This window comes from Sciurus carolinensis, chromosome 6, assembly GCF_902686445.1.
Source record: "Sciurus carolinensis chromosome 6, mSciCar1.2, whole genome shotgun sequence".
Classification (NCBI taxonomy): domain Eukaryota; kingdom Metazoa; phylum Chordata; class Mammalia; order Rodentia; family Sciuridae; genus Sciurus; species Sciurus carolinensis.
Window position 1 is genome coordinate 6,172,511 of NC_062218.1, and position 26,130 is coordinate 6,198,640.

At 47.0% G+C, this 26,130-nt stretch overlaps 1 protein-coding gene across 2 annotated transcripts in view; it reads left to right on the forward strand.

The window, feature by feature from the left end:
* Positions 1–26,130, forward strand: part of Adcy2 (adenylate cyclase 2) — a 373,487-nt gene that overhangs the window by 231,628 nt on the left and 115,729 nt on the right. For both annotated transcript variants that reach the window (XR_007109132.1, XM_047555883.1), the window contains exon 5: positions 25,128–25,276. Coding sequence is in view for 1 of the 2 variants with exons in the window: in XM_047555883.1 (XP_047411839.1) it covers positions 25,128–25,276 (149 nt within the window). In the remaining variant the exon portion in view is untranslated. The remainder of the gene's footprint in view (positions 1–25,127; positions 25,277–26,130) is intronic.

Consider the following 26,130-nt stretch of genomic DNA (forward strand, 5'->3'; position numbering starts at 1 on the left):
CATCAAGCATATATAGTGTACAGTATTTTGTGTTCAGTTGTCCCTGGTATCCACGAGATACTGGCTTCAGGTCTCCCACAGATATCAAAGTCTTTAGACTCTCAATCCCATATATAAAACTAGGTGTAGTATGTGTGCATAACCCATGCACATTTTTCTGTGTACTTAGGATCATCTCTGTGTTACTCATAGTACCTAAGGCACCGTCAATGCTATGTAAATAGTTGTTACACTGCATTGTTTAGGAAATAGTGACAAGAAACATTCTGTGCATGTTTACTACAGATACAGTCTCTTTCTCCTGAATGCTTTTGCACTGTGGTTGGTTGAATACCTGTGAATGCAGGCCATTGTAAACTACACATTAGAATTAAGGGTAGACAAGGATGGAAAAATAAAAGCTTTTAAATGTCTCGCTTTTTAACAGTTCAAAAATACCTGAGACCTTCTCGTTTAATGTTTTTGGATAAGAGCATTTTGATAGAATCTGCATTGTTAGCAAGAGAGGGAAAGTGGGACAGAAGGACTACAAGATAAAACAGGAGGTAGTAACAAAACAGCAGCAACAAATCCTTTCCAACCAATGATTACGCTAAGTGTAAACAGATTAAACTCCCCAATTAAAAGATGTTTTAAAGAAATCTTTGATGGACACCCCAGTAGGGTGCTCTTAACTAGGTATTTCAGTTTATTCTGAACCTCAGTCTTCCTGGCCACATGACCCAGAGATGGAAAGCTCCATAGCCAGGCCCCCAAATCAGGGTGCTTTGTTTTCGTGACTGTGCACAGTCATGTTCAACTTTTGACGAAATTCAGGTGGTCACTTTCCCTCTTTCCTGATCAGTCTTCTTGCAATTCGCCCAAAAGTTCTTACATTTTAGGTTTTTGGGTTTTTTTTTTTTCCATTTCATTTTACTGGTCCTTCTTAGTTATACATGACAGTAGAATCCACTTTGATACAATTATACTAGCATGTGATACCTCTTATTCTAACTAGGATCCCATTCTTGTGTGTGGACAAGATGGGTGGGTCATTTAGGTAATTTCATATGTGTACACAGGAAAATTATGTTAGATTTATTCTTTTGATTCCTATTCCTATCTCCCCTCCCTTCCTTTGGTTCCCCCTTTGTCTGATCTACTTAAGCAATGGGTTTGAGACTTATGGAATCTTTCTTTGAAAAGTATTTTTTTTAATAACTGAAATTAAAAATTCTATTTTCAAGGTATATAACCATAAAAATACAAGAGTTTTTATATTGATTTTGGCAGTGAAATCACAGAGACATTTCTAAATACATGTTTTTCAAATAATTTCTCCATAGCATGTGTTCTTCTTTCTAAAAATATAGTTTCTCCCTTCATTGTTAAAATGGATCATCTTACTAAAACTGGAGAGATTATATGTGTATGTGTTTAAAAATATCCCCTGCTCGTACAATCCTGGATATTCTTTGTCATAGCAAGAAAAATCAGTGACAAATGTGGGTTCTTATAATATGGGGGGAAAAGAAAGCACCTTACTCCTCTTTAAATGTGATGCTTCTTTCAATACTGTGCAGCCCAGGATAGTCAGAAAACTGCTGCGTGGGGACACAGTTGAGCGTCTTTCTTCCACAGGTGGTCTCATCACTTCTGTGAATGGCCAACCATCCACTGGTAGCAGAAAGGTTGCTGGTCTAGCACACACAAACCCCAAAAAGAAAAAGAGACTCCAGATTGCTGGGATACAAGGATGGAATCAAAAGCAGACTAGAACTCCTTAGGTTAGGATAGCATCGCTTCTTTACTAAAAAGAAAAAAGAAAAGAAACCCTGTCCACCTTTCCACGGCAGTCTGTGTTCTGGAAGCCAGGAGAGCGTTGTGGGAGATCTTTCTCCCCACGTCCAGGTCAGGCAGAAACGCAGCCGAGACACCTTCCTCCAGCTGCTGAGTGCAGTGAACAGCTGCTGCCCATCACACAGCTGCTGCCAGCCTCCAGGAAGCTGGTCAGTCTCTCCACCGCCCAGCAGACAGATGTCCTCATGTCCTGGGGTGCCCAGCCGGCAGCCCTGCACTGCTGCCGTACTGCTTCCTGTTCTGATTTCAGTCCCTAGTGCTGGGACCGTGGATACTTGAGTGGGATTTCATCTGGCGTGGGACACATTGTGTGTGTGGCCTATTAGAGCTCCTCCAAGAGGACCCTCCCCTTTCCCCACAGCCACCAGGGTTGATGTCTTCCCAGCCCCCCTTACCTGGATGACAGCACTCAAGGGTCACCTGTGCTTCCTTGTCATCAGCCTGAGGGAAGAATCGCCTGAGAGAGAAGATCTTGATGTGAGGGCTTCACCAAGAACGACTCCAAGCACCCTGTCTCTGCCCTGCTCCCCAGAAGCAGGTCGGAGTCCCCAGGAGGGACAGGAAGAGAGCCGCAGTTTGCGCACCTGGCTGCTCTCGTCTGTGTAGAACTCAGGGCAGTGACTCAGCACGTGCCCGTATTCAGTTTCAATTAGCAATAGATAACCAGTTGTTCTTTAGTGTATTCATCGATTAAACTGGGTTAAGCAGGCATTTAGAAGCCTCAGTGAGGGACCTAGTAATCCAGAGGAGCTGCAGCTCGTGAATGTATCATCTCCTCAGCTCTTGGTTTTTGTGCCACTAGCAGAATTCTTGCTGCTACTGAGAAGTATCATCCTTTAGGTGGCTACAGTGGATGGAGATGTGCGCACATCTTCTAGATCGACAGACTCAGCTGGCTACAAAAAGAAAGCACTCTGTACACCAGCACGGTGCACTGCCTGGGCCTTCCGCGGCCGGCACACTGGCCCGGTGAGAAGCTCCCCAACGCAGCAGCACAGGCCCCAGGCAGCCCTCCTGTGGAGCCTCCATCCTGGTCCCCAAGGCTCCCACACTACTAGGGGACTCAAGAGTATGGATATTAACTGAGAGGCTCTGAAAATATACATGGCTTCGCCTTGGGGGCTGAGAGGAATCCCCCACAGGGGAGAGAGGTCAGGAGGGTGTTTCCTCAGGGCTCTTAGGACGAGCTTGGTGGAGCTTGCTTTCCATGTCTGATTCTCACTCTGGTTCTGAAAGGTCAACACAAGCCCTCCATAGATACAGTCCTTTATGGGGCTGGGAGGGAATGTCAGGCCTAAAGCCTATGGGCTCAGGATTCTGGGACCCAGAGGGATCCAGAAATCAAAGGAGCACTTGAGGCCAGGAACACTCTGTCTGAACTTTCACACGTCCTTGAACTCTCTCGGCAGGAAGTGTGTGCTGTTTGGGAAATGCTTACTCTAAACTGTGAACTGTGGTGCAGGGAAGCATTGGAGACTACTTGGCAAGTTGGGCTGGAAGGTGCTTTCCAAGGTGACTCTTCGGAGAGTCCTCTGGACCTCTGAGGCCTGAGATACCTAGTCCACTCCTTTGACTCAAGCTGGAAGCTTCCAGATTGAGTATGCCAAAGCCTTATAAATTAGAAATGGTTTTTCAAGGTAACACTAGCACTTTCTGTTTATGGAAACCATAAAAATTGAGGTTATGTGAACATTTCAAAAGAATCTCTTCATAAAGATTTCTAATAAAAACAAATTAATGGCAAAAGCTGGGACAAAATCACCAAAGGAACAGAATCATAATTTATTCAGTCTAAAAGATGCATGAGGACTTTTTCTCCTCACTGCTGAATTGAAAACCCATTTTAAAATGTTTTCTTAAATTGCAAAGAGCTATTTCTGTTCTCCAATAAGACTTTCACTTTCAAAGAGAGCAGGTGAGGAAGGACTTTCCTGTGGAGGATGGAAATAGGTACTCCACGCCAGGCTTGATGGGTTGCTGCCCTTTACTTCCCTCTTGGTGTGTGGCAAGGAACCAGGTGATCACTGGTGACCCCTACATGTCTTGGTCTCCACCTGGTGGTCCACCAAGAGAGCTTCTGACACGACAGCCAATGCATTCCTCCCAGCCAGGGTTGACCTTGAACTTTTCAGCCTCAACAACCTAATTGGCCACACCCTGAGTATGCACCCATGCTTGCAAGCAACTCACACGCCCCAGCTCACAGAGATGGAAGCGGGAAGCAGAGCATTTATGAACTGACAGGCAGCACTTTGTCATCAATACGTTGCCCCGTGCAGATGGCGCATGCCATGCATGTTGGAAGCCAGTTACAGCTGCACCTGTGCCCCACGGGCAGGAGTCAGAGCAAGTGGAGCTGAGGGTGGCCGTCATGCCTGGGGTCACTGCTGCTCCCCAGGGCATCAAGCCCCTCTGCAGAGGACACAATGACACACTGCACTGTGGTCCCAAGCCTGCCTGTCCCTCCTGTGGGTGGTCCTAGGAGGACATTTCCTCAGTTCCCTTCAGCTTCTCCTTGTCCAGGATGCTTCCGTTGGTGCCCAGCCCCTTTCTCTCACTCTTCCTTGGGTCCTGACAAGCTGCTTGGTACCTATTGCTCTTTAACATGTCTGATCTGGGTCCATTTGTTTGTTTTTGTTTGTTTTTTTGTTTGTTTAATCCTCAGGGGAAAATCTTACATCACTTCTCCCAAGTTCTAGTAACTATGTGCCATGTGCCTTCTCCTGGGCTGGCGGGAGGGGTGCCAGGGTTAGGTCAGTGCCCACGTTGTGCCAGGAACATTTGTGTTTTCATTGGAATGTCACTGAAAACACATGGGGTGATGGAACTTCATTTGTGTGGCCTCTGACACAGCTAAGACTCCCACACGTGAAACCCGCAGCTGTGCTCAGTGACCCTGCCTCAGGTGTTGGCCTGGGTATCTGGTTCCAAATGCCCTGGCCTCTCCTGCACCGTAGAGACTGAGCTCCAGGGTGGAGGAGCCTCTGCACCTGCACAGGGCTCAGGTGACGGTGCTCTCCTGGCGTCCTGCATCCTGCCCTTCCTTTACTCCAATGGGCCTGCCTGGGGCGTTGGTCACCCCAGAGTCCCCAGTGGTACCTTGGTACAGACCCCTATTGAAACAGCGACCAGATTCAGTTGCTAACCTCTCCTCAGGACCTGGCTCCTCTATGAAGAGCAGGTAAGGCCCTGGTGTCTTTGTCCCCAGCATTCAGCACGGTCCTGGCATTTGATGGGATAGTCAGAGGCATCTGGAGATGTGGCCAGAGGAAGAAAACACCTTTCAGAAAGGGATCGATAGAACGGTTTGAGCCTGTGGGCACACGAGCCGACTCCCGAGCTGCCCAAAGGGGAGAGTTCACCGCGCAAGCCCTGACGGTGAGGTTGTCCTGAGGAGGAGACAAGTGAAAGCAAGTAAAACATGCGTGTGTCGGCGGGATGACTTCCAGGGCAGGGAGGGCGCGCCTCTGTCAGCCCGTCCGTCAGGGAACGTGGACGTGAAGCCCGGGCAGGACAGGAGAACCGCCCTCCTCCTGACTGCTTGTCGGCTTCATCCAGGTGCCTGTTCCTCCATGTGCGGATCGTGGACGTCTCCTCACACCTGGAATCCAACCTTATTCTTTCCTAAAGTAATAACATAGCATTCCAATGTCCCGTTAAGGAGAATGTAGCTGTTCTCTTGATTGGAAAGGACAGGTCTGTACCCTGTGAGTTGTGCAATAACATGTCCGCCTTATGTGTGTACTAATACTGTGTGATATTGCCTTCCACGAAATAAGAAGTTTTCTTTGCCTTTAGCTAACTAAATGGGTTAACACTAAAGAATTCCACAGACATAAAGGATATCAGAGGACAAAGGATTGCTTAGGGAGACTTCCCCTGCCATCAGAACCGTGAGGATGCTCTGGATGTCTACATATGTCTTTCATTGGTTAAGCTGTCTAAAATTATGGTGCGGGGTTAATTTGATGTGTCCATTTGGATAGACCATGGCCAGATGTTTGGTCAAACACTCTTCTGTCTAGGTGTTTCTGAGAGGAGATTAGCATTTAAATCAGAAGCTGTTAAGTCAAGCTGATTGCCCTCCCCTGTGGATGGACTTCATCTAAGCAGTTGAAGGTCTTAAGAGAAAAAGACAGAGGTCCCTGAGGGAGAAGGAATTCCACTCTGGAAAGCCTTTCAACCAGAGCTACAGCATCAGGTCTTCCCTGAGGCACTCTGCTGGATTACTCTGCAAAATTTGGATTTGCCACCTCCCACGATCATATCAATTTGTTCCTTAGTATCAATTTTTACAGAGTTAGATATAGATAGATGATAGATAGATATGTACATCCTGTGGTTTCTGCTCTCTTTAGAGATCTCTGATTAATATTCATGGTTACTTGAGAGGGAATTAGAAATCAGGAGAATAACATGAAGAAATTAAAATAGTAAGAACACATTTTAAAATGATGGCTCATCAAATAATGGTAGCATTTTTACTAAAAATATGATGTTTGGGGAAATAATTGAGAGTAACAGAAAGAGTGTTTTTTTTTTTTTTTTTCATTGTATAAAGAAAGGAATAGGACATTGTATTTTATTGTGGTCAGAAACAGAGAGGGTTTTCTTGCACTATATATTCCCCAGTCTTCGAGCTGAGCTTGGCACTAGAAGAAGCTCGCTATTCTGAAACTCTGACCCAGACAGGTGAAGTGTGATGGGAGACGTGAGGTTGATCAGCAAATCGCTCAGTTCTTGCTAATCCTGAAATCCATTGCAGCTGCGCAGGGGGAGAGAGCGCCCAGATCCTGGGGGACTTGGGAGAGCGGGCCGTGGAATTTAGAATTACCATTTAGATAGGTGTTTTTCAATTTGGGTTGGCTCTGGTTAGTGGGTTACAAAATCGATAGTGGCATCTGACCAGCATTTTAAAGGATAGAGTAGTGCATATTTCATGTAAAATGCGTAAGGTTTATTTTGGAGGGGGGAGTGCAGTGGGGCCTACGTCTCTAGTTCTGTCTGTCTACATCTTATCAGCCTAGGTGCACAGGTCTTTCTCACATGCATTAATCCTGATCACCGGTGGAAAGCCACTCGGGCAAACTCTGAGCCACTGAAGAAGTCGGAGACAGGAGCAGCGAGAGCAGCCTTTGCATTTGGGATATGCAGTGGTCTCAGGGAGGAGGACAGGTTGGGAGGGCAGGGCTGGCTGGGGTTGGCCTTAGGATGCTAAAGCCAGGCTTTGGGGGCTTGGGTCATCGTCCTCAGCTATCGAACTGAACAGTGAAAGGTGATGCATGCCAGTGCCAACACGATGCCAGCACTGCCCGCCAGCCCCTGGAGGTGAAGGACTCCCTGTGGATGCTGTTTACGTGTTTGCTCTGCGTTCTGAGACTTACTGTATTTATTTTCATTGAAAGGCCAATACCTGACAAACCCTGGGCAGTTAACCCAAGGCGGGCCGCAGGGACCAGGAGGCGTGTACAACAAGGCCGGCGCAGCCAGGGCAGGCTGGCGGCTTCTGACCCGGCATGCACAGCCCAGCAGGGCAAAGGACCCAGAGCCCCGAGTTATCAGGACGGCAGTGCCCCCTGCCACCTTTCTTGGATGCTCCTTCCTAACTTGGTCCATGTTTCCAGTTGAAAAGGTCCCGGTAACCCTAGTAGATGGGGCAGGTCTGGTATCTCGAATGTCATTCATTCCCGCAGCATTCATTCAACACGTATTATGTGTAAGACACTTGATCATCTTTTAAAAACTTAATGGTTACTTTCATTTGTGTGACGGTCTATCCATACACTGCATGGCTTTGTTAAAGACCTGCCCTATCTATTGTGCTCTTATTTGGTGTTGTGATAGAAAGGAAATCATACACACCCAAGCTGTAAAGCAAACTGCACACCCCACGTCTGCTCTACCATACCCCATTTAATGACATCTCTGAGACTTGACATGTAAATAGTGCTTTGCTTATTTTTGGTGAACTCAATCCTTGATGGGGTTTTAATTAGTTAACTTTTAATAATACAGATAAAGGATAAGCAAGGGAGGAATTGAGCAATAGGAATGAAATGGTTGTAAGCACTTTGATTCCCCACATCCACGGCATGTCCCTTCTTGGAAACCCCATCTTGCTTCTGCTCACCTTCTGCATCAAACCCTGGGAAAGGTTTTGATTCATCTGGCTTTGGGTAGAACAATATCATTAAACATTCTGCTGTTCATCGGGATGTTTGTGATACTGGGAGATAATGTCGAGGCATTTCTTATTTCTCAGTAATTTTGAGCATTTCACTGTGACTTATTTTGACACTCTCCCAGCAATGGGTTGCTGCAGAGCAAAATTCAGTAGAAAGTGAGTAAATTCTGTGGCTTTCCTTCTTAATGATGCTCTCATAGAAGATGGTGCTCCAGTGAGCCTGGGAATGTTCAAGAGGAAAATGGAGGAGGATTTATGTTTGATATTAATTACACAACGGAGAAATAGCTGGCTCTCTACCCCGGAGCTGCCTTGGAAACTTCTTATTGTTCACTGTGTCTCTGTTGGAGACACCCGTGACAGCTTATGAATCAAACTAATTGTAACTCTTACTTGGTTATGAAAAAAAAATGACATGTGCCTTCTTCTAAATTAAGTCTTTCTCACACAAATTACAGGTTGCCTGTGTAGATCCAGCAACATGTATTCTGAATTCTGCCTGCCGGAGCATTAGCTGCTGAGTGGGGGAAATGAGACACTTTTGTTTGCAGTTACTCGCAAGTTGATCTCTTCCCTTGTGCTGAGTCTAAAATCAAGTGTTCCAGAAGTCTCCATCCACCAGCTTCTACAGCAAGGAGAGGGAGACTTTCAGTCCATCCCCTTCATTTTAAGGAGTTGAAACTGAGGCCCAGAAAGGGTAGTGAGTAACCTGGGGCCTCATTCAAATTAGTGGTCAAGCTCAGACTTGAATTTAGAACCCTGGTTTTAGTACAGGGATCTAATTTCCCTGCTCCATCCTGAATCCTGCCTTCACAAGCCACCTGGAGGCCACCCGCCACCTCAATCTGATGGGCCGATAGCATCGAGACCAGAGGAGGATGTAGGGAGCTGGGACTCACACTCACACCTGCCGACTGCAAAGTTGGTACTCTGGCCACTCCTGGCTCCTCCGTGGCTGAGGACTCAGTAAAAATTTAGAAATTGTTATTTTCCAAGAAGATCTATTTATGACTCTTGCTGTAAACTCCCATGTGGCCTGTAACATAGGAGAGGCAGACTATGGAAATAACAATGATAATGTCCTTAGCATGAAGGGGACCACCACTATTGTCCTGGTTCCCTGGTGAGTGACACTTCTAATGTTTCTTCAGGGCTTTTATGTGCGAATTTCACAGGCCTTTCTCTTCCCCAGGAGCCTGTGGGCAAATCCAGCCACCAGTTGTGTTTGTGCCTGAGGAGTAAATCTTTTTACATTTGTTAGATGTGTGTGTGTGTGTGTGTGTGTATGTGTGTTTTAACAATGTTTCATGGCACATGATGATCATATGAAATTAAATTTTCAGCTTCTGCAGATGAAGATTCATGGCCACACTCACGCATTCGCACATGGGCTCTGGCTCCTGCCACACTCACATCTGCACGTGGGCTCTGGCTCCTGCCACACTGCAGGTGCAGTTGAGCAGTTACTGCAGTGATGGTGTGGAGCCTGAGCTTTAACCGTTAACCTGGCCCTTTTTAGGAGGGGCCGGCATCCCCTGCTGGCCCTAGGCCACCTGAGGGGGACTCTGTCAGTGACTCTCCCTCCCAGGGTCATAACTCTGCCCTTTCTCCCTGAGGCATATGCTAGCATCCATACCTCTGCAGAGGAAATGGCTCCTGGGAGATGCAGTGGTGGCAGCAGGGTGTAATTTATTGACTGAGTTACCGCATCACATGCCTAAGTGAAACTGGAATTTAAAAGCCCGCAGTGCCCTGCCTGGCAGTGTGAACAGATGTCTGACGCAGGCTTTGTCCGCCTCAGCTCTCTGCACACCTGGAACTGGAGGCTTCCATGTGTGGAGCCACCCTGGGCTCTGCACCAAGCTCAGCTGGACGCCAGGAGAGCATCTCCAGGCTCTGCCAAGCGTTCTCTGCTGGGAAGACAAGTGTCATGACTGCTGGTTTATAGTGGAGGGCCACCGCAAAGCCAATAATCAGGAGGAGCAAGGACAGAAGAAGCTGTGACCCTGACAGCTCTCCATAGCCAGAGGCCTCAGAGGTGGACACAGAGTTGAGATCAAGGAGGCCCGACCCCAGAGTGGCACATCGCATCTGTGGGTCACTAGGCTTGGTCCTGGGTTTTTACCTTTGATAACCTGACATCATCTGGTATACAAGCCCCCTGACTGCTTTGAGCCTCGCCTGTCCAGTGCGAGAGAATGGGAAGCTGCAAGATAAGGGAGCCCAAGGGCTGCTCCTGGGTGCAGCCTCCACTAGCATGGAGGGGACGCGGGAGAGTGTCAGAGTCTCAGTGCATCTGTGGCCTCCCACGCCCCCTGTCAGCTGTGGTGCTGCTGGTGCTGGTGTTGGTGCTGGGGTACCTAAATCATTTGGGATCTCTAGAGATACCTGAAAGTAGCTAGCACACCAGACTTCCAGACTTCTGGCCTTCACTTCCTGTCTTTTCCCACTGGGTGGGAGACTGGCTCCTTCAGTTGTTTTGGAGGGGGATGGGGTGGGGCATTTAGTGCTCAGTCCACTTTGCTGCCAGGCCAGAGAAGCCTTGGTGCCAAGCGGAGCTCCCTCAGGGGTAGCCAAGCTGGCTCTCTGCTGTTTTTGGAGTGTGCACAAGCCCAGCAGGGAGCCATCCCTCAGCCTCAGGCCCCTGTTCCTAACCAAGAGAAACCGTTTCACTTCCTCTTTCATTCCTTGTCTGTTGGCACCATCCGCCATCTTCCTCGTCCCTCAGTCAGTGAAGTGCCTTTTCACCTGCCTCTCTCCAGGTTCGTGGTGATAGTAGGAATCTGACTCTGCAGGCTCTGGGCCAAGTGCAGCCCCGTTTCTGCTCAGCTCTGGAACCTCTTCTCTCTTCATAAACTTTGGTTCGGGGCATTTACTGTGACCCTGGACCATGCCCATTTTGTGGTTTGGTTGTAGTGGCGAATTTTCTTTCTTACATTTTATAAATATTGACCTATTTTAATAGTTACTGAGGGAAAGAAGTTCTGCCCCATAGTTTTAATATAATACCTAATTTGGTCAGCTATTTTGTTCATATCCTTAGGTTTAACAAAAAATCGAACCATAATTATTGCTCATTAAATAGGCATGATAAACACCTAGAACTGTAAGGAACACGTGGTAAAATGCAGTGTTGCCGCCCACTCGCTCCTTCCCCTACCACGTGATTTGGACTACCCCTGGGAGAGGGAACGTAAAGGAAGGAGTTAGCAGTGATGGAGTGACCGAGGCACTGCTGACCAGCGACCAGTCCTAACTCAGGGAACAGAGTGAGGAGTGGGCTCCAACAGTGAGGGAGACTATTCCCTGCATGCTGCATGCTGTTCCAAGACCCTGGTAAACCTCATTCCTTCAACCCCTCGCCATTCCCTAGGGAGGGGTGTTTCTCTCATTTCTTTTTATATAAGGGACAATAGATCTCAAAGGAGAAGTGAGAACAAAACCAAATACAGTGACAGAAAGTGTGCGGAGAGAATCAGCCTCCAGCTCTGCAGGGTGCTACCCGTGAAAGGCCAAGCATACAGGAAAGACTGGATCAGAGGAGGAGTGCAGAGGAGATTCCAGGCTTGCAGTGTCTTTGGGCAGTGGTAGAGGAGACCAGTGAGCATGCTGGACATCGACACGGGTGTAGTGTTGGTACTGGGTTGGTCTGCGGCGATCGCAGCCGGCAAGCGTGCAGTTCACAGCTGAGAAGCATTCAGTGGCGCAGACCACGGTGAATGCAAGCATCTGTTAGCATGGTGTTTTCAGGTAATCACTTTGAAAGTTAGCAAGTACTTCTACTTCACTTTTTCGATGTCAGTTACTTTGAAGCATGATTATTTTTACTCTGTAGCTTTATAGTACTGAGTAAATGATGAGTTAGGAGCAGAGGTATTGTTTTTGCGAGTTTCACAGTTTTGATTGCAAGTTGCATAAACAGCCTGGGGTCCATCTATAGGGTCAAAAGTCCAAATGCTTCTCTTAAAGATCTTTGCTGCAGCAGAGCTGCATGAGAGGGCAGAGGAGTATGGCATGGTATGTTTTATAAATGACCAGAAGCGCATGTCAGCCAGATCACTCCGTAGAGAGCAGAGCCTGCCAGCTACGTCACTGGCTCATTGGAGAATTCATCAAGAAGCAGGTGTAAATGCCATTTCATTAATTGCCTCCTTTTCTTTCAAAATTGCTTATTAAAAGAAATAACCTCCATCATATCTGGTTTTTTTTTACTTTTTTTTTTCTTGACAGAAAGTCAATAGGAGTTTGTTTTTTAAAAAAGGCATTCTTCAGTGCAGGCCATATAGCACACCTCGTAGAGTGCCAGCCTCTCATGCTGGCGGCTCGGGTTCGAGTTCCCAGCACTCTGGGTTTCTGGGGAGAACAAAAAAGGCATTCTTTCTAATTCACATGGATTCATGACTACTACAATCTCAAAACAAATGGGAAGTGACTCATCGTTTTTGTCGACAGCTGCTTAATTTCCACTCTTTACGGCATTTGTATTAAGGCAATTCTAAGAATTATTTGCCAAGGGTTACTTTTTGGTAGAAGCTAAAATGCAGGAATAGACCAAAACATGGTGACCAACCCACCTCTCCCCAAGACCAGGCCTTCCCTGTTTTATCCTACTTGGTTGAAGTCCAGCCTAGGCCAAGTTCAGACAAGAATGATCAGATGAGAATCAGTGAATCCATCACTGGACACGAGTTTAAATTCACAGGTCGCCTTGGAATCCAAGAGACCTGAGACCGGACTTGAATTTGGAGTTTCTGGGTTACCAGTTCCTGGGGTCCCTCTTGAAGTAAAAGCCTCCAGAGTCACCATAGAAATCACTTAACCTTCAGAACCATGAACGTTGGAGCAATCTGTCCTCTACATTGGGTCCAGTGGAAAATCCAGTCAGCTTTCTCCATCCTAAAATTGGGGAGGGCTCGTGACTTAATTTGACTAACAGGAAATGGGGAAGTAAAACTGTGCAAATTATGGATCCCAAGCCATCCAATTTCTAGGACAGTGGCCCTGAGACCACCAGGATGGAAGCCAGTGTAACCTGGGGAGAATGAGTGGCCAAACTTGGGAAAGAAACCAAAGCCCCAGGAAATTGCCAGAAGCAGCTGCCAACATGAGGTCCAGGCGCTCCCGCTGGAGAGTCATGTGACAGCTGCAGAGGAGCCAACACCCAATCCCCAGAATCATGAGGAGAACCATCGTGTTCTAACCACCAGTTTGGGGAGATTGGTTTTGTGGCAAGAGATGACTGAGATACATTCCCAACCCAGACAAAGCTTGAACTCAATCCATATGTGTGCACAGCTGGTGAGAATAACACATTATTTTCCTTAGAAATCACTGTGCATGATTCAACATCTTATCAGACGTCGGTCGGCCTTGTACGTGTCAACCGAATACTCTTAACAATCTATTTACTGGTTGACAAAGATTTTTCATTGTCATGACAGTTGAAAATTTCCAAGTTTACATATGGCGATGTGGTTATTTATTAATCAATAAATATGTTTTCTTAAAAATTTAGTATAGAATTTCCTCACTTGCCATGACTTTCATTCCCATGCTGATCTCAATTGTCATTTCCTGGCAGAAACAAAACAAAACAAATCCAAAAATGAAAACCCTTCTTCTCACGTTGGCCGGGCTGCAGTTGGTTCATATGTTATTCATTCCCTCCTGGGCTCTTTCATGTCGCATTCTGGACCGTGCACTTCCATCATGTCCGGGAGCTCCGCACAGGAGGGGCCCTCACCCTGGAACTCACACCTGCATAGAACCACACAGGAGCAGGCCGCTTCATCAGCTCTAGCGAGATGAGAAATCAGAGCTTGAAAACTACGTGAAGGAACCTCAAACCCTCTTCATTCGCTGCACTTCCTCTACCAGATCTATGTATGCATGTCAAATAAAGCATATCATGACAGAACTAAAGAGAACACATGGATATGGGCATAGACACACACACACACACACACACACACACACACACACACACAACTCCCCATCACTTCTTCTAGTGGCCACAAGAACAGGTTTTCAGAAATTTCCAGATCAGAATTCAGAACGTCACCATTTGTGTCCACATTCCAGGTTGTCCCACTGTCCCCCCAACACCTGCTGGATGGAAGAGACCTAGAACTGAAAGAGACCACAGAAATGAACTCGGACACTCTCAGCCTCCAGGGTCACTGACGTTAGCACAGCCAGCCACTCTCCATGGAATGAGTGATAGAGCTGAGGCCAGAGTGGTGTCCCGACTTCTGTCATTAAAATATCAGATGATCTCGTGGGCTTCTTGGTGGGAGTCTTGATCACAGTGCGAAGAGGCATCTGGTCACACATCACTCTCCTTCCTGTGTCTGTCCAGCAAACATTTATCAAGTACCTACCTCAGGCCAGGCTCTGGGCTCTGGACGGGGCAGATACATGGAAGGGCACGTTCTGGCTCACTCACACCTGAAGCGGACAGGTGGCTTTGGTAGAGTTCAAGGGCCGCTGCAGGGTGAACATGGAGTACCCAACCAGATGGGCGGCTGTCAGGGAGGAGGCTGGATGTGATTGGAAGCACGTCTGCAGAATTGGCAAGGATAACCTTATGGCATGTGGGTGGCAGCCTTTCAGCTCCTGGGGGTTGGTGCTCTCCAGGGAAGGCGGGGGCGACACAGCAGTCAGAAGAGCTGGGTCCTGGGCTCGAGGGAAGAAGGAGGAAGAAATAAAGGAAGGTGATGCTGTAGTTTCTTATCACATAGTGGAGGCTCTGTCATTGTCCTGGGCACTGGAAGCATTCAGAGCTGACTTCGTTTGGCTGCTTTGCATATGGAAAGGACCCCTGCACAGTAGAAGGGTGATAGAGAGAGAAGGACAGAAGGGAGGCAGCTCAGGTAGGTGTTTCCCTCATTAGATGGGTGACAGAAGAGGCCAAGAACTGGGCGTGTCAGTAGGGCTGGGGAAGGGCCAGTGGGAAGGACAAGAGCCTCTGGCTCACTGGATGTGGAATCATAAGAAGGAAGGGGTGGCCATGACTGAAAGCAAGTTTCTGCATGGACAGGTGGTGCATGGTCAGCGTTAACAGTTAAGAATACACGGGAGGGACAGTTTTGAGAGGACAGTGGCGGTTTCTGTTTGGAAATGCTGCATGTGAGTTCCCTGCCTGTGTGGAGAACACGGGTCTGCCTTGGGTACTTATTCTCTCCTTCCTTTGTTATGGGGATTCTTTTGGACTGAGTGTATCCCACCCAGAGTGGAGACCTGTCACAGTGTCCTGTAGGGCAGGGGATAGCCCCTGATGCTTTCTGGACAGCAGCAGTGAGAAGAGGTGAAGATGGACTCCAAGCGATGCCAGGCAGAGGGGCAGCGAGCCACGGGAGTGACAGTCCGGGAAGTCCAGGTGCAGAGGAGCAGAGAAGAAGGATGGGAGGGACACTTGTGGGCAAAAGTCACCAACTTAAAAGCCCAAAGAAGGGGACTTACATTTAGGACAGTGACCTTAACCAGAAGGAGATTTGACACCTCCTCCTGGCCATGCTGTAGCCAGCTGTGTTGTCTCAGGGGACCTGGGGATTCTACTGGCATTTAGCAGGTAGGAGTGACTGAAGTCTAGTCCAAGTCTCATTCTGCTGAATGGAGGCTGCGAAACCTCCCCCAACATGCAGAAGAGTCCTCCACAACAAAAGAACCGTCTGACCCCCAGAGCCAGCAGCATGGCGGTGAGAGGCAGCATGAATACTTGAACCAGAACCGCAGGATCTCGTGGCGGGACAAGGACCGTGGTAAGCTGGACAGCGATGGCATGTCCAAATGCGTCCAGATTCTTCAAACACACAGGCACACATGCTCAGGTCACGTCTGCCCAGTCAGGCCCAGCCCACAGCAGACAGTTGGCTTCCTCTGGATTTGAAATTTGGATGCGTCTTAAGAACTTACACACTCACAGATACTAGAGCAAGAAATACCCAATCAGATTTCCTGCTGCATTGCATGTGTGAACTAAGCTTAAGCTACCATCGCATGTAACACACAGGAAAATCTTCTATATGATGTTTGACTTCTCAAATGGTTGATTTTTCTTTGTCAGGTAGTAAGGGGATGAGATCCTGGACAAGAATCACTTTTTAAAAAAATCAATACATGATATGATTCTTTCCAGAGGGAAAAACTATCAGTGACATTTGGAAAGGGGGTCACTGAAAGAAATCTGTGATTTTATTGTTAGGAATATGTTTTCAAAAGACAAAGATCAAGCTTGAGAAGGTCCTGTATATGTAGATTCTTACAGGTAACGTGAGTCAGGCATATGGTCAAACAATTGAAGCAGAAGAGAACTTTTATTCTATTTTCTTTCTTCCTTCCTTCCTTTTTTTTTTTTTTTTGTATCCAGGGATTGAACCCAGAGACAACTAACCCCTGAGCTACGTTCCCAGCCCCTTTTTATTTTTTATTTTGAGACAGAATCTCACTAGGTTGCTCACAGCCTTGCTAAGTTGCTGAGGCTAACTTTGAACCTGTGGTCCTCCTGCCTCAGCCTCCTGAGGTGCTGGGATTACAGTCATGCACCACAACACCTGGAAAGACAGCTTTTTTCCCTGAGTTTTGTTATAGTTTGGATCTGGTCTGTCCCCCAAGCACTCATGTGTTGAAAGCATTGTCCCAGTGCAGCAAGGTTCAGAGGTAGCACTATTAGGAAATAGTTGGATTGTGAGGGTTGTAATCTCATGAATGGATTAATCCACTTGATGGATTAATAGTCTGAATGGACTTCCGGGTGGTGACTGTAGGCTGAGCGTGACTGGAGGAAGTAGGCCTTCAGGATCCTATGCATCCTGGTCCCTTCCTGTCCCTCCATCTCTGCTTTACTACTGCCATGACTGGAGCACCTTTCCTCTGCTATTCCCTTCCGCCATGATGTTTCTGCAACAGTCAGCTGACCATGGACTGAGACCTCTGCAACCAGAGGCAAAATAAATCTTTCCTCATCTAAGATGTTCTTTTCAGGTATTTTGCTCACAATAACAAAAAACTGACTAAGAAAATTTTGAACCATGTTCATTTCATTCAAGTTCCATTTAGTAAAATTCTAGGACTCTGACTGTCCTTCAGCTTTGTGCTGCGATGAGTTTGTGCTGCAAGTTGCTACTTGCATCTTTCATTTTTATCTGCAGACGCTCAGTGCTTTGCTTGATTAATGCAGTGGGAATTAGTGAAGATCTCTTGCCTCTTTTCTCATTTATTCTTCTTTCCATAGAATGTTGTGCAGAAATGATGAGTTTATCTCTGGGCACCAACTGCATCGGGACCCAGGGGACCAGTGTTTGAGGACAGGCATAATATTTAGAGGGCGTTACCTCCTGGGTTGTGTCTTTGGAGGCCACATGGAGCCCTTCATCTGAACAAATAAGAAAACATTTCAAGATTTTTGACAGTCCCGGGGGTCCTGGGCTCACTTCCCTAGGTCAACAATCCACATTGCATTCCGAGGAGAAAACGCACAGACCCTCTTCAAGACCCTGTCATAGGCTCAGGAGAGAAATGTGAAAAATACCTTCAGTTCACTGCCTTTTCAAAAATATGCTTTTTGATATTAGCTACGAAATGTTTTGTGACCCAACTCTTTTAAATTTCATTGCAATTGACAAATAACAATTATATGCATTTGCAGGGTCCAAGAGGGTGTTCCGTTACATCCACACACTAAGGAATGACCAGATGCTTGCTCAGGGAGGGCTCCTGGCCTGGGTCAGATTGTCTTGACGGGAAGAGGCTGGGGGCTGCTGAGGGTGTAGGAAGCTTGTGATACTTGACCTAAGAGCCATTTTACTTTGGAATTCAAGCTTCCAGCTTCAGCATAGTCAAAGGAAAGGGCCTTTCTCTCCATTGGAAATCAAGTGACTCTATCACATTGGGATTGTATAGTATAACTGTCCCTGCTGCCTACTGAAGCCATGTTATTTATTCTTGGGTATATTTATATAAGTTATCTTTTTCCTGGATATAATTTAGTAACTAGTTAAAAGCAGTTCACCACTATCTCCCAGGGTTCAAATCCCAACTACATCACCTCCTTGAAGTGTGATGTAATCAGTTCACACAACCTGTGTGGTCTTCACTATTCCTATGGGAATGAGGGAAATTATTGTACCTCACTGGGTTGTTGGGAGAATTAAGTGCGATAATACTTACAAATGTCCTAGACCTGAAATGGCTACATGGACAGCTACTGAAAGATATTTGTTGAGTGGCATAATGAATTTTGAACTGATAGTACAGAACCTGCATTCAAGTAGGTCAGATCTGAAATGGAGGTGCAGTGTGAGAGGTTTAACCTCCATGTGAAAAGAGAGATCTGTTGTTCTTCAGTAAGCAGCTCCATCAGCAACCCCGAGCATGAACGTGCAGACCTCCTTTGAGGCAGAAATGAGCAGCCCTACTTAAGGGCCGATCCCCTCCTGCGCCTGGCCTTCTGCCACCCCTCCTCCCGCCTCCTGCTTCCCTTCAGCTCTCCAGTGAAACTGAGCTCCTGGCTTAGGAGAGTGGCACACCACAGAGGAGGACCAAGCCTCCTGGGGATTCAGGGTCTGCCAAGCAAGCAGGGCTGGACCCTGTGCCTGTGGCCCTGGATGCTGGTGTGCTTTCTCCTGGGCCTCCCCTGGGTTAGCGTGGTGGCACTGTGCTGTGAACTCTTAGGATGGGAACCCCAGGCTGGCTGGTATGCCCTTCGCTTTTGCATCCAGGGAGAATTAAGACTTTGATTAGAGAATACAGATAGCAGCAACGTGTATGTAGAACACCTGAGACAAGGCTTAGAATGGGCAAATGCTCACCACTGCAGCTTTTAGTCAGAGAAAATCTTTTGAAGACATGATTCATGATTTTTATGTGGAAGAAGAAGTGCAGATGCATGCAGAAATGTCCCCATATCTGGTAGGACTGCTTTCCGCGCCATGTGCTTCCTACACCGCTTGAAGCAACCCCGTCCCCATGGCCCAGTCCTCGCCTCCGTGGCCTGCGATGCAGACCATGCAGAGTTGACAGCGTGGCTCTTCGACATTGTGATGGCCTGCCCTGTCGGTCCTCACAGGCTGGTGGCCTCGGCCTCATCTGCTCTCACTGAGGGAGGGCAATCAGTGTTTCACAGCCCCATTTCCCAGAGCGTTACCCTGAAATCACAGCTCAGGGGAGGAGAGACCCACACAAGTGTTCTCACCAAGTCAGAACAGCTGTGGAAACCCCGGGCACACAAGGACTGAGGACAGAGCTCAGTGTGACCTGCAGCACTGTAGATGTTGCATCTGTCCCCAAAGCTAAAGTGCAATGTGGTAAGTAATGTCCCAAAATCAAAGCGACTGGCAGGAGTAATGATTTCCCATTGTTCCTGTCCAGTATGGATGGCCACTACTTGCCAACATGAAGCATGTCCATCCAGGACACGGCTGGTACCACAAGGTTGGGAAGTGAGAGTTCAGTGAGTCATACTCTGGCTCTCAAAGCTGATGCGTACAAGGAGCACACGTCACTGCTACTCACATTCCATCGGCCAGACTGGGTCACACGGCCCAGCCGAAGATCAGTGGGACAAGGGAAGTGTTATGGTTGGGATCTGAAATGTCCCCCCCAAAAGCTCATGCAGCAATGTGTAGAGGTGGAAAGATTTGATTACGAGCGCTCTGAGCACATCAGTAGACTGATGGACTTGATGGCTTAATCATCAGAAGGAACTGCTGTCTGGCAAGCATAGAAAGTGGGGTGCGGTTGAAGGAATGGGTCACAAGGGGCATGAACGTGGGGCTGCATCTGTTCCCAGCACCTTCCTCTCTCTGGGCCTCCTGCCTGCCCTGAGCGGAGCAGCGCCCCTGCTCCACACCCTTCCACCATGACGTCTGCCTCACGTGCAGCCCAGAGCAATCAGACTTAGACCAAAGTAAACTTCTCCTCTTCTAAGTTGTTCTTTTCAGATAGGATCACAGCAAAAAAAAATCCGACGAACACAGGAGGGAAAGGGGAGATGGCCAGCACATATTTCATAACAGTAATTCAGTCTACTGCAAGAATGGTGCCTATATGACTTTGTCACTTGTCCAATTATCTATAGCATGTGGTTGCATTGAAGGATCACATTTCGATGTTAAAATGTTTGATTTTGCTCCTGAGACCCTTTCATCAATCTGCTGTCCACGTGCACTGCTTTTTATCTCTTCCTGCCATCTCCTTCTGTTGATGGTGTTATCAGCATGCCCATCTTGACCTTCTTCACAGAGGGCTTCCAGAACATGGCGTCCGGCCACCTGGGCACCATGCCTTGGGATTTCTGGTCAACATCAGGAGTACGGCCAGTCTTCACTCACCTTCTCCACAGGGTTATTCAGTGAGCACTGCTCTTTCAGGGTTTCCTTATCTGTGGGCGGGTGACATTGAGAGGCAAGTCTAATGAAATCAACTTCACTCTGGAGCTTTGTGCCTTTTGACTTCATGGTGTCTGAGCGTGGAGGTCTTGTGGTCTGATGAGATCACCCTTTGGGTGATTTATTGATGTTGGTGTTGTGTTGTGTTGTGCTCAGGCTTCATGGGTGTCCCAGCCTGAGACCCCAGCTGTCATCCTGCTCTGGGTGCTGGCTGTGCCCTGGTGTCCCCTCTGTTGGCTCTAGGGAGCATCATCAGCCTTCATCATCTCTCAGCCGAGGATTGAATGATTTTTTTGCCCTTATGAATGATTTCCATTTCACTAGAAGCTGTATTTTAGAGAATTGAATTGACAGTTGATGGTAAACAGTTCAAATCTGGAAATTCCAATTTACAGTCATCAGTGACTATAGACATAATTTATAATTTGACTTGATTAACACTTTCTTCTAACATCTTTTAACTGGGTAGGAATCGATGTGAGTGGTAAATTCATTCTTCCAATTTTTTCACAATGTGTTCTCTAAAAGCTTTCTGGTTGTTCCCTTGAACTTACAAACAGTAGATGGAAAAAGCATCCCATTGTCCTAAAGTTGGAAGGCACAAGTTTCATCTGGACTCCCCAAATGACGACCACCTCACTTGAATCTCTCTGATCCTTGTCTAATCTCTATTTGCCCCCATTTTTGGTTAAAAATGTTTCATTGAAACTTTATGTGACTAGGGTTTTTAATAAGAAAACCAGCTCTACAAGCAATGAAAGAACCTGCTGTTGTGCAAGAGGGGTTGGGATTTGCTGAGTGCCTGTTGATTTTAATCTGCTCTCTAGAAGGTGGAATGAGCCCGGTAGCTTTCCTGCACACAGATGCAGAGGCACTGGCCATGAGCATCCCACTTCAGCATCAGCTCCTCTCCTCTCCCTCCTCACTCCCTGGGGGGTCTTCCTGAGCCACGCAAGCACAGCCTCCTCCCTGCAGGCTTGCTCTGGGTCCCCTCCCCAGGCTACCATCTTTCCTCCAGATCTTGCATTCACTGTTTGCACCACCTCATGAGATGTGAGATGTGCTTGGTCCTGTCCTTGGTGAGACACTAATTAGTGGGTATGTGCAACCAGATGTGGTTGCCTCTGAAACAGGGGAGTCAACTTCTAGAAAGAACCAGCCATGGTAGCGTGAAGTGCTGGAATCCACATAGACATGGATGCCTCCAGCTGCCCTACTCAACAGGCTATTTCCCAGGCACTCTAACTGGGGCTCAGAGGCGGATGAGATTTGATTGAAATGGCGGAGAAAAGGTGGGAAGCCACCTCTTCTTCCGTGCCAGAGCTGTTTCCACTACAAAAAGCTGCTCTTCGTCAGAGGTAAAGATGACAGCCTCTTTGTTTTGTTTTGCTGCATAGTAGTCAAAGGAACACAAAGCAAGACCTTTGAAGTAGGAGTACTCTGTGTACTGTGTTTGACTGGCTGGTATGATGCAGACATTCTCAGAAGGGACCTGGGAGACACGAGCTTCTCTGATAAGGGGAGAGTGGCTACCAGAAAGTGACTTTGGGGACTGCTGGTGATGCAGGCTAGGGCAGGTGAGGACGCTTGGCTCTGAGAGGCTGCAAGAGGGGGTGTGAGGTGAGGGGAGGCGGGGGGTGCTGGGGCCCCCTCTTCACACTCCCCGCAGGTAACTTCCCAGTGCAGAGCTCTTAGTATTTCCTTTCAAACAGCTCTGAGCGCCTTCTTGCTGCAGGACAGGGTTCACCCACAGGTCCGTGGTGGAGCCACATGGGGCCCAGCAGCTGCTTGGGGATCTGATATTTGGCTGCTCTGGTAGCTACTCTCTTTGGGAAAGAGAAGAATTTATAACAACACCCCCTCTGTTCATTGTACAAGTTTGGCATCCTGATAGGATAAAATTACATGTAAAATGAAGATTAGAGATGAACATTCTGGCCAAGAAAAATTTAAAAATTCTTATGAAAGGAATATTTCACTGTTATCTTCCCTTTGAAAGATAAACAACTTTAAATGTTTATTATATGCATGGATTATTGAAGGGACAGGGTATAGTACACATCACTATGCCTTAGCTCAAAATTTAAATTTAAACACAGGTCCTCTTTGCTTATGTTGGATTTTTCTATCAACCTTCCACAAAAATAGCATAAAAATATAGTTGTAGTATCTGCTTTGCATCATCGTATTAGAAATACTTTGGAGCTCAGAGTACCCTGGACTTTGATCAATAGAATACTGAACTTTACTAAATTCACTATGGAATTGTTACATAAGGCCCACTTTTAAAAAAGAGAGTTCTAGGAAAAATTTATTCCTATTGAACAAGAATTGGTGGTTTAATAAAAAGGCATGTTGAAATGGAACCCCCAAACTAAGCCAAGTTACTCACTGGATAAACTTTCAGTATGCCAGAATTAGCCAAGTTCTCTGTTGTTACGCAAGCATTTCTAACAAGCCCAGGAAGTGATGTCCGTCAGCTTAATGGACAACTTGACTTTCCAAAAGCATCCTGAAGGACTTCATCCATTGTATTTGAAAGATAATTTAGCTAAGTGATATCTGGCATATTAAGCACTTAAATTTGTGTGTTGCTTTCATATAATTTGGCAGAACATGCAGCTACATGAGAAAAAAGCTGAAATATTAATGGAAATATTAACCTTGTCAGATTACCAATTGGGTTGAAATTTGTCCTGCATGCCAAAATATTGGGCTCTTGTTTTTACAGTGACTTCTGGGAAGGCAAAGGAGAGATTATGGAGCTTAAAAGTCTGAAATATTGAGTTTTTTGTTCAGATCAGAGATATTTTAAAAGGGAGAAAGACAAACTTAAAAGAGTTTTGATTTTACCACTTTGAGCTCCGTCTTTCCTGAGGTTCCTGTGGCCCAGCCCTGGGGGAGGCACAGTTGCTGGGTCCTGCTCCTGGGCCCAGCCAGAGGCTGTGCCCTCTGCTGGTGGTTCCAGAAGCTCAGAATGGTAGGGAAGCCTCCGATGTGGCTGGTTGGTCACCTCCGAAATTTTTATTTGCAGTCTAAATTCACTCGAATTCTTTAACACAACAGAAGAGAAAAAATTGCTTTACATAACATATGAACTTATTTTCTATATTTTTCTAACCGCTTATAAAAATGTTGGTCATCCCTCTACATTTGGGTTTAAAATAGAGATCATAATTTATATTTGGTCGTTAAATGAGGCTGGGGGTGGGATTGAATTACTATATTTGACTCTCCTTTTTTGGTCACAGAATCTGTGTCTTTCAGGAAGTACTGGCTCTTTGGGGTTAGCATAGTCTTATTTCAGAATATAAGAGGAGGAGGGACGAGGCCTGGAAACATCTCCGTTAGGCTTATGCCAACTGGCCCCTAAGACCAGAATCTGGGTGCAGTCATTCACTTGGAGAATGATTCAGGGGAAAAGGTGAGGGAGTGGACAAGGCGGGAGGCCAGTGCCTGAAAGGGGCCTGCCCGCTGGTGGCAGCAGGGGCTCCATCCTGCTGGTCCCTCCGAGGGACATGCATTTCATCAAGCTGTTGGATGAGACACCAGAAGTAGCAGAGATGGAACCCAGTAACCTGCAGTGCCCTCCCTGGGAGGCAGAGGGAGCAGAGCTGGGCCAAAAAACTAGCCATTTTGGGCTTTTCCTTCATCAGGCATTTCAAAAATAGGGAAAGACAAGTTTAAGGGAGAGGGTCCTGGCTCTAAACACAGGGTTTTAGTAGAGGCCCACCCGGCCCAACACTGACCACCAGGACACGGTGTGCCCACCTCCGTGTGGGGGCCCCAGCCCAAGTCCAGCAGGACGCTCACCATGTCTGCTATCAGAGGCACAGCCAGGAACTGACACAGACACTGGAGAAGCCTGCTGGTGGCTTAAAACGCAGTAGGTTAACCTTTAACGTTACCTTAGAATGACTGTAAACTTCCAAAGATCACCCTTCGGTGATAATTGTTCTAAAAAATGCATTTTCCTTGAAGAGACTAAGAAAATGCCACTCTAACTAAAATAAGTATATTCTAAAGCAAGTACAGTATGGCATGTGAATATTTATTACTTACTGGATTTGCTGAATTTAGAGAAATACACAAAAGGTTCACATACTGTGTCTTGGTGGACTACTTGCAGTTTCTTATAGAAAGTGCTTGGCAGAGGCTAATATTTCTAGCTCATTTTGATAATAATTTTGAATCTCTAAAGGAGACCGGGTGTTCATCATAGAGGAAATGAAATATTGGCATACTTTTGACTAACTTTTTTAGGAAGTATAGAATATTAGTTGTCTTTCCAAGGTTCAATAAACCTTGTACTTTATCTCTCAAATGAACAAGCAGGCAAAAATGAGAGTTTTTATCTTAGACTGACCGCTAGTTTCTAGGATTTTAATATTGTTCCTGCTTCACTATTTTAAAATCAAGATAGATAAATAATATCCCTGGGGAAATAGCTTTGCCTTTCTCTATTCTTGGTGCTGAAAAAAAAAAAAAAAAAACTCATGCTTAGACCTTAATAAATAATAAATAACATTATAGTGCAGTTTGACCTCAGAAAATTTGATTTTTTTTCCTGCCAATATGTATTCTAGGATCTGTATTTTCACTTGTAGCAAAGAGTCCCATGTTGGCCTCAGTCCAAATCAATGATGACTTCCAGGCCCATTTGGCGGTCTCCATGGTTGTTTGAAACATGTCCATTCTTTCTTCCTACCTTGTTTTAGGAGCGGCTTCTACTGTCCTTGCTGCCAGCTCACATCGCCATGGAAATGAAAGCCGAGATCATCCAGAGGCTGCAAGGCCCCAAAGCAGGCCAAATGGAAAACACGAACAACTTCCACAACCTGTACGTCAAACGACACACCAACGTGAGGTACGCGCTGTGCAGCAGTGGGAGTCTGTTCCCTGATCAGGCGGTTTCCACGGGGAGCCCCATCTTACACCATCTCTCCTTTCTAACTGTCCATCTCGGCAGGTGGAGCAGGCCTGCCCCATCTATCCCTCTGCGCTTCCTGGGGCCATTAAGATAGGAAGGCGTGGTCCTCGTTACTTTATTGGACTGAGTTGCTTTCCATAGTTTATGACTGGTCACAGGGTCCTTATTCTAGCAACCCCATGGCCAGGTTGCAGTATGATGAGGGTGAGTGGTCCGGGCTTCCCAGGCACGAGCACTGATTCCCCACTGTGGGCTTTTGAGGGGTCAGGGCCTATGTGAAGACCATGCAATTGGGAAAGCTGGATGTTCTGCTGTCCATCGGGAATGAGGGGTTTCTGGGATGACCAACTAGTGACAAAGGCCGCCAGGGACCGATATGCAGATTAATTAATTCATCATGAAAGCTCCTGCCATGCAAGTCTTGCGTGGTCACATTCACTTCCCAGGGTATTGTCCCTGGAATCACAGCACCCAGGAAGCTAATATGCTTCATGGGACTGTGGCCAGACCTGTGAGGCCTCGAAGCTGGTCCAGGAGGCAGCGCCAGGACTCAGGGGCACACTGGAAGACCCCATCCCAACAGTGCTCCGCAAGCTAACATGCATCTCATGGAATAAGAACGTGGAGGCTTCTGTCCCCCTGCCCTCGAGAGGACCTGTGAGGAGCCCTCGCCTCAGGCTGGAGAGGGGCTTCCCCACCTCCCTGCCACTGCAGAGCCAGGTCCCTCGCCACCGGGTTCCATGACTCACCATTCGGGTACCTCTTCTTTAGGGGGTTTGTTCTTACATTCA